The 8,854-nt window shown below is 46.9% G+C and overlaps 1 protein-coding gene across 1 annotated transcript in view; it reads left to right on the top strand.

Moving 5' to 3' along the window:
• The window catches only part of cracd (capping protein inhibiting regulator of actin dynamics), a gene marked incomplete at both ends in the record, with an annotated part of 29,221 nt that extends 21,323 nt beyond the window's left edge, over positions 1-7,898 (top strand). The window contains 7 exons of the mRNA XM_084185460.1: positions 3,464-3,596; positions 3,812-3,967; positions 4,131-4,373; positions 4,507-6,850; positions 7,020-7,213; positions 7,366-7,525; positions 7,738-7,898. Of these exons, the coding sequence (XP_084041586.1) occupies positions 3,464-3,596; positions 3,812-3,967; positions 4,131-4,373; positions 4,507-6,850; positions 7,020-7,213; positions 7,366-7,525; positions 7,738-7,898 (3,391 nt within the window). The remainder of the gene's footprint in view (positions 1-3,463; positions 3,597-3,811; positions 3,968-4,130; positions 4,374-4,506; positions 6,851-7,019; positions 7,214-7,365; positions 7,526-7,737) is intronic.
• Positions 7,899-8,854: the final 956 nt, after the last annotated feature.

The following is an 8,854-nucleotide window of genomic DNA, read 5'->3' on the forward strand; positions in this document are numbered from 1 at the left end:
AGAAAACTGAGGATGGCTCAACAACATTAACATTACTCCACAATACTAACCTAAATGACAGCGTGAAAAGAAGGAAGCCTATACAGTATAAAAATATTCCTAAACATGCATCCTGTGATTCCTGTTTGTAAAGCTGCAAGAAATGTGGCAAAGAAACTTTATGTCCTGAATACAAAGCATTATGTTTAAGGAAAATCCAACACAACATATCACTGAGTACCACTCTTCATATTTTCCAGCATGGTGGTGGCTGCATCATGTTATGGGTACAGTGCCTTGCAAAAGTATTCATCCCCCTTGGTGTTTTTCCTATTTTGTTGCATTACAACCTGTAATTTAAATGGATTTTTATTTGGATTTCATGTAATGGACATAAACAAAATAGTTCAAATTGCTGAAGTGAAATGAAAAATATAACTTGTTTCAAAAAATTCAAAATAAATTAATAACAGAAAAGTGGTGCGTGCATACAGTGGGGAAAAAAAGTATTTAGTCAGCCACCAATTGTGCAAGTTCTCCCACTTAAAAAGATGAGAGAGGCCTGTAATTTTCATCATAGGTACACGTCAACTATGACAGACAAAATGAGATTTTTTTTTCTCCAGAAAATCACATTGTAGGATTTTTTATGAATTTATTTGCAAATTATGGTGGAAAATAAGTATTTGGTCACCTACAAACAAGCAAGATTTCTGGCTCTCACAGACCTGTAACTTCTTCTTTAAGAGGCTCATCTGTCCTCCACTCGTTACCTGTATTAATGGCACCTGTTTTAACTTGTTATCAGTATAAAAGACACCTGTCCACAACCTCAAACAGTCACACTCCAAACTCCACTATGGCCAAGACCAAAGAGCTGTCAAAGGACACCAGAAACAAAATTGTAGACCTGCACCAGGCTGGGAAGACTGAATCTGCAATAGGTAAGCAGCTTGGTTTGAAGAAATCAACTGTGGGAGCAATTATTAGGAAATGGAAGACATACAAGACCACTGATAATCTCCCTCGATCTGGGGCTACACGCAAGATCTCACCCCGTGGGGTCAAAATGATCACAAGAACGGTGAGCAAAAATCCCAGAACCACACGGGGGGACCTAGTGAATGACCTGCAGAGAGCTGGGACCAAAGTAACAAAGCCTACCATCAGTAACACACTACGCCGCCAGGGACTCAAATCCTGCAGTGCCAGACGTGTCCCCCTGCTTAAGCCAGTACATGTCCAGGCCCGTCTGAAGTTTGCTAGAGTGCATTTGGATGATCCAGAAGAGGAATGGGAGAATGTCATATGGTCAGATGAAACCAAAATATAACTTTTTGGTAAAAACTCAACTCGTCGTGTTTGGAGGACAAAGAATGCTGAGTTGCATCCAATGAACACCATACCTACTGTGAAGCATGGGGGTGGAAACATCATGCTTTGGGGCTGTTTTTCTGCGAAGGGACCAGGACGACTGATCCGTGTAAAGGAAAGAATGAATGGGGCCATGTATTGTGAGATTTTGAGTGAAAACCTCCTTCCATCAGCAAGGGCATTGAAGATGAAACGTGGCTGGGTCTTTCAGCATGACAATGATCCCAAACACACCGCCCGGGCAACGAAGGAGTGGCTTCGTAAGAAGCATTTCAAGATCCTGGAGTGGCCTAGGCAGTCTCCAGATCTCAACCCCATAGAAAATCTTTGGAGGGAGTTGAAAGTCCGTTGCCCAGCGACAGCCCCAAAACATCACTGCTCTAGAGGAGATCTGCATGGAGGAATGGGCCAAAATACCAGCAGAAAACGTTACAGAAAACGTTTGACCTGTGTCATTGCCAACAAAGGGTATATAACAAAGTATTGAGAAACTTTTGTTATTGACCAAATATTTATTTTCCACCATAATTTGCAAATAAATTCATAAAAAATCCTACAATGTGATTTTCTGGATTTTTTTTTCTCATTTTGTCTGTCATAGTTGACGTGTACCTATGATGAAAATTACAGGCCTCTCTCATCTTTTTAAGTGGGAGAACATGCACAATTGGTGGCTGACTAAATACTTTTCCCCCCCACTTTATGTATTCACCCCCTTTGCTATGAAGCCCATAAATAAGATTTGGTGCAACCAATTACCTGCAGAAGTCACATAATTAGTTAAATAAAGTCCACCTGTGTGCAATCTAAGTGTCACATGATCTCAGTATATATACACCTGTTCTGAAAGGCCACAGAGTCTGCAACACCACTAAGCAAGGGGCACCACCAAGCAAGCGGCACCATGAAGACCAAGGAGCTCTCCAAACAGGTCAGGGACAAAGTTGTGGTGAAGTACAGATCAGGGTTGGGTTATAAAAAAATATCCAAAACTTTGAACATCCCACGGAGCACCATTTAAATCCATTATTAAAAAATTTAAAGAATATGGCACCACAACAAACCTGCCAAGAGAGGGCCGCCCACCAAAACTCACGGACCAGGCAAGGAGGGCATTAATCAGAGAGGCAACATGAGACCAAAGATAACCCTGAAGGAGCTGCAAAGCTCCACAGCGGAGATTGGAGTATCTGTCCATAGGACCACTTTTAGCCGTACACTCCACAGAGCTGGGCTTTACGGAAGAGTGGCCAGAAAAAAGCCATTGCTTAAAGAAAGAAATAAGCAAACACATTTGGTGTTCGCCAAAAGGCATGTGGGAGACTGCCCAAACATTTGGAAGAAGGTACTCTGGTCAGATGAGACTAAAATTTAGCTTTTTGGCCATCAAGGAAAACGCTATGTCTGGCGCAAACTCAACACCTCTCAACAGACACTGGGAGAAAAATTCACCTTTCAGCAGGACAATAACCTGAAACACAAGGTAAAATATACACTGGAGTTGCTTACTAAGATGACATTGAATGTTCCTGACTGAATGGCCTAGTTACAGTTTTCACTTAAATCAGCTTGAAAATATATGGCACGACTTGAAAATGGCTGTTTAGCAAAGATCAACAACTAACTCGACAGAGCTTGAAGAATTTTTAAAATAATAATGTGCAAATATTGTACAATCCAGGTGTGCAAAGCTCTTAGAGACTTACCCAGAAAGACTCATCTGTAATCGCTAATTTCTGAAAATATGTTTTACAATTGTCATTATGGGGTATTGTGTGTAGAATTTTGAATTCAGTCTGTAACACAACAAAATGTGGAATAGATCAAGGGGTATGTATACTTTCTGAAGGCACTGTATTACCATGTGGCTTCTCGATTGGCACGCAATGGGTCTGGTTATCTATTTTCAAGTCAGCGGAGTCGACTAAATCTCACGGTCTGGTGAGAAAGGGGTGTGGTTCAGTTGAAATGTGGTCTATAAACTGCTTGACTGACCTTTAGCTTTTAATTTATGAAGTTTACAGTGTGTGAGGGATACTACACCCTGTCAGAAATGAATGACTGACTGTAATAACATGCTATAACTGTAGCGTCCATTTTGTCTTTGCAGAGAGCTGAACCCCATTGGGTCCCGAGCCCTCTCCCACGACAGTGTGTTTATCCCAGAGGAAGCAGTACAGGAGCCCAGCCCAGAACATACCATGTCCCAGGAAAACGTCTCCGATAAAGTCAGGAATCTGCAGGTGGGACTTAAACACACACATGCACGCACACACACACACACACACACACACACACACACACACACACATAGTCAGATGTATGTTCACAGTCAGATGTATGTCAACCATTGCCCCAGATAAAAATCAATTACACTCTAACAGACACTTTAGCGTTACTGCTCTCGTCAATGTCTAACACCAAACCCAAAATGTGTGTGTACGTGTTGAATGAGCAGAGGCAGATAGCACAGAATATCAAGTTTGGCCAGAGGCCCCCCTCTCTGAGGAAGAGTGAGGGAGACGAGGGCAGCTCAGATGAAGAGGAGGTACCCAGGAGCCCCCTGAAGGTCTTAGCCCAGGTGGAGGCTGAGCCAGTGGACACAGAGCCAAAGGTAATGGCAGGATTATTAATGGCAGACTGGGCACTATTGTTATACATACTAATTGCATACTCTTTGGTTCACTGTTAGCTTATAATTCTACAGTAGTAACCCAAAGAATTAGTGTTGGAAATATAGGAAGAGATTGACAATGTATTGTTTCCATGACAACCAGGGGGCCAGCCAGAGCCAAGGGCCCAGCCAGAGCCAAGGAGCTCCCCAGGCCGGGACTCCCAGTACTCCAGTGAAATCTCCTAGGTCCAAACGAGTTCTTCCAGCCACCGGCACCATCGAGTCCATCGACCTGGACGGAGTCCCACAGTCTGTCCCTAGACTGGACAACACCGCTGCCAAGCATAAGCTGTCTGTCAAACCCAAAAACCAGAGGATCTCCCGCAAGCACCGCCGATTCACACAGGTGAGAGGGGGTCAAGTTCCTTACAGTTGGTGGTCTTTCTTTGGTATGAATGTGCATGCATAGAACTGTCATATAGATGGAATAGAGTGAGATGGCGCTCAACAATAGAAATCAAAATACATACTTTTTCCAGGATTTGCAAGAGGTGGATATCCCTGGCATACTGCAGGAGGAGACAGACGCAGCCGACGTCCAATACAGGACCGCTGAGGAAGAGACACCCCCAGAGAAAACCAAGAAGCAGAAACTGCAGGAGGACGAGAGACAGGAGTCCAGGAGGAATAGAGAGCTGGCAGAACAAAGGCACAGAGAGGAAGAAGAGGATAGGAAGAAGAAAGCAGAGGAGTGGAGGATGCGTGAGTTAGAAGAGGAGAGATGTCGCCAACAAGAGGAGGAACTTATACGTAAAGATGAGGAGGAAAGGAGGCAGAGAGAGGAGATGGAGAGGAGGATGAAAGAAGAAGAGGAAAGGAGGATTAGGGAGGAGGAGGAAACTAGGCAGAGAGAGCTGGAGGAGATGAGAATTAGAGAGGAAGAAGAGAGGATGCAGAGAGAAGAAGAGAGAAGGATGAGGGAGGAATTGGAGCTTATGCAGCAAGAGGAGGAGGAGAGGACACTGGAGGAAGAGAAAAGGAAGAAAGAGGAAGAGGAAAGAAGGACGAAAGAGGAAGAGGAGAGGAAGCAGCGCGAACTGGAGGCAGAGTGTCTCCGTGTAGAGGAGGAAAAGAGACTGAAAGAGGCAGAAGAAGAGGAGGAAAGGAAGAAAAAGCAGGTGGAAGAAAAAAGAAAACTGCTTGCAGAGGAGGAGGAGGAGAAAAGACTGTGTGCAGAAGTGGCTGCGAGCAGCTCTGACCCTGAGAGGAAGAGGAGGGCGGAGGAGGTGCGCTGGAGAGAGATGGAGGAGAGACAGAGGCCGTTCACCTTCAAAGTGTCCTCTGGGGAGAAGCAGATCCTGTTCCAGAAGGTCAATCTGACGCCTGTTACGCCGGCCTCCAGCCAGCAGAGAGGCACTGTGGCTGAACACAGAGAGGGAGCCAAGGCCTCGTCCCCTGGAGGAGCTGACTCCCCCACCCTCCCGTCCTCTCAGTATGTCCCCCACACAGCCATCCTGGTGACGGGTGCCCAGCTCTGTGGGACTGCTGTCAACCTGGACCATATCAAAGAAACCGCTTGTAAGTCTCTCCTGGGTCTGGCTGATGAAAAGAAAGCTGCCATGGGCACCCCACCATCAACCAAGAGCAAGACATCACCAGACCGCAAGTCTGGGAAAACCAAATCCCTCAGCGAGTCCACAGACCAGTCCAGTGCAGCCGTCCTTGCAGAGTGGGCCAGTATCCGCTCCAAGATATTCAAGGGGGCGGAGGAGGGGAAGTATGAGGAATACCCACACCCCCAGAGCCAGAGCCGACCCAGCAGTGAGGACCAGAGTCCGTTCCCCCATAGCAACCTCAGGAAGACCATGTCCGCCAGCGCCAAGTTCTCCATCACCCCGGCCAGGAAGAAGTTTGCCGACTCCAACAGGAACTCTGAGGTGTTGAGTCCGGAAGAGAAGGAAGGAGGAAGGCCAGCGTTTGCTCTCTCCGACACCTTCTTCAGCACCTCTGTTCCCCCTGCAGCTTCACCGGCCCCAGGCAGCAAGGCCCAGAGCCGGGGCGGTAAGACTGTCCGGATTGCAGACGGAACAGGGGAGTGCATGTTTGCCAAAGACCTCCCATCTTTCATAGTCCCCAGCTCTTCCCAGGGCTCCCCCAGACCCGAGGGCTCTGAGACAGATTCTGGGAGCCTGGGAGGAGAATCAGAGGACTTTGATGGCCGGGAGGAGGGGGAGGAGAAGGGCCAGCCATCTCCGTTTGGGATCAAGCTGAGGAGGACCAACTACTCCCTCCGCTTCCACAGTGATCAGTCGACAGACAAGAGGAAGAAGAGGTACAGTGCCGGCGACAGCTTCGACGGGGTCCCCTCACCTCTGACCCCCATTGACCCTGACTCTGACGCCTCAGTGTTCTCTAATAGGTCCAGCCCTGCGTCTCCACTCAGAGAGAGCATTACTGGGGTCAAGCCTGGACATGTGATTGTATCTCTTCCAGAGCCACGGGCCAAAGCAGGCAAGTCTCCCACCCCTTCCATGCACAGCGAGGGGGAGAAGCTGCTGTCCAAACCCTCACTCTACCAGAGACCCAGCACATCCCCTAAACCTGCAACCCCTCCCCCCTCTCCGCTCCCCAAAGTGGGCAGAGGGAGTCCCAGTGACGTAGTGGTCCAGAGGAGCTGGGTGGGGGCTGATTCAGTTGGCCATGAGGAGCGAGGTGAGAGGAGGAGGGAGGAGACATCAGCTGTGGCCCAGCTCCACAGGAACGGCCAGGGACAGAGCCAGGGCCAGGGGGAGGAGGAGCCCAAGGAGAAGAGGTCCTTCTTCCCCTCCATCAGTATCCCCTGGAGGGAGAAGGCTGACAGGAAGACGGAGCTCATCAGGAGAGGTCAGTGTCACCTTGGGACACGCCTGTGCTGCTAGTGCATCAATCTCCGAGACAGAGATTTGATGGATAGATTTTTTTAAGCGAGTAGGAATGTCACTCCTGCATTTTAATTACTTGAGTGATTTTGTGTGTATGTCCCAGTATATGATAGTTATCTCGCCCCTTACAGAGGGGAAGCCATCACTACAGAGCAGGCACTCGTTGGACAGTGCGCGCGTCCAGGACAAGGAGTTGGGTCCTCTGTGGATCACGCTGGCGTTGCAGAAACAGAAAGGCTTCAGGGAGCAGCAGCAGAGCCGAGACCAACGCCGCAGCCACAGAGAGGCCAAACTGCCTGACAAACAAGCCAAGGACAAAGACAGCGTATGTTACTGCACTTTAACATACATTAATGCCATTACCTTACATACATAGACACACATATGCTTATGTAGGGAAAGACATGCATGTTCTCACTAGCCACCTGTACTCAGAACAGTAGGCGAGCACAGCTGAAAGGTAACTGTGTTTCATAGGGTGTGTTGCTTAGTCCTATGGAGGGTAAGGGGAGTGGAAACACCAGCCCTCCCAAACCACAAACACCGGAGGAGGCCAAGAGACCAGACACCCTCCTGGGCCGCTTAGAGCGCCGGGACCTCCTGAAGAAAGCCAACACCCTGCCCAGCTCTGTCACAGGTAAGAGCTTGCATATTCACAACTGTTTGACATCACACTTTCCCAAGATCAGATCAAACAGTTAGGATATCTCACATATGAAACATGATTCTATTACATCTGGATCATCATAATCAAACCAATCTGTTTTATAAATTGCATGGATTACTACACTTTTATGGTGTCCTCAGCGTGCATTATAAATCCCTTTCTCTCTGGGTCTTGTGTTCCAGTTGAGATTGCAGACTCCACTCCATCACCCCCTGCAGTGAAGGAGTTGACCAAGCGCTTCCTGTCCAATGACTCTCCCCAGGTGTCCACTGAGCCGGCCTGGCTGGCTCTGGCCAAGCGCAAGGCTAAAGCCTGGAGTGACTGCCCTCAGATCATCAAATAACCTCCTCTCTAACCTCTACACTGCATCAGTACTGTACACACACACTGCCCATGAACTATGACCCCTGTCCCAAACCAACCCCTGACCTCTCTGCTCTGCACCTGATCTGTCCCTGCATTCTAACCTCAGCCCCCAGACCAAGTCATTCTCCTCCCATGCCACAATAACCATGCACTTGTATGATTGTCAAAAGTGTTTCACATTCATAATATAAATATAATCACACATTTACAAACATGAACACTCAGTTCAAGCATGCACTTATACGAACACATGAACACAAACTCAATTTTTTTTCAAGATTACCTGGCTGTATACTATCAACTATATAATATCTTCCAACAAGTCAAAAGATCCTACAGCAGCCAATCATGGCCATTGCAATTGCCAATCCCAACCCTTCCTTCCCTTCAGTAGCCAATCAAAGCACCACAGCTGTAAATAGATCATGCACTAAACATAATACAAGATAAAAATGCTATGTAGTGGAAAGCTGAGTCCCACAGGTCTGAAAAATGATATAGATTCTTCATTCAAGGGTACTTTGGGAAGAGTGTTTTAAGGGCTACCAGTAGCCAATAACCCAACATGACAGATGATCAAAAATATTTCATTATCTCGTGGGGGTTATTTCAAGCACTGGTTTTAACAATGTTGGAACAATATATTTGTCATCTCTGAGCCTTGTCTGCGATGTACAGAAGAAGCTTCTTTTTTACTTGTATTCAAAAGCAGTAGTGTATAACTATTCTCACTGTGTCCGTGATGACTGTGACAGCTGTCAAAGATGCTATATTGTAAAAAATACATTGCCATGACAAAGTTGTTTGAATCTCACCGCAGTTTGTAAAATAACACTAGATCTGTCATAATCAAATGTCGACTGCACTGAAACACATCATTAAAGACCAGTGTCAGGCGGTTGTGAATTGCACAGTATTCTTACCACTCTAATT

Source organism: Coregonus lavaretus (genome assembly GCF_964263955.1).
Source record: "Coregonus lavaretus genome assembly, chromosome: 21".
NCBI classification, from domain to species: Eukaryota; Metazoa; Chordata; class Actinopteri; order Salmoniformes; family Salmonidae; genus Coregonus; species Coregonus lavaretus.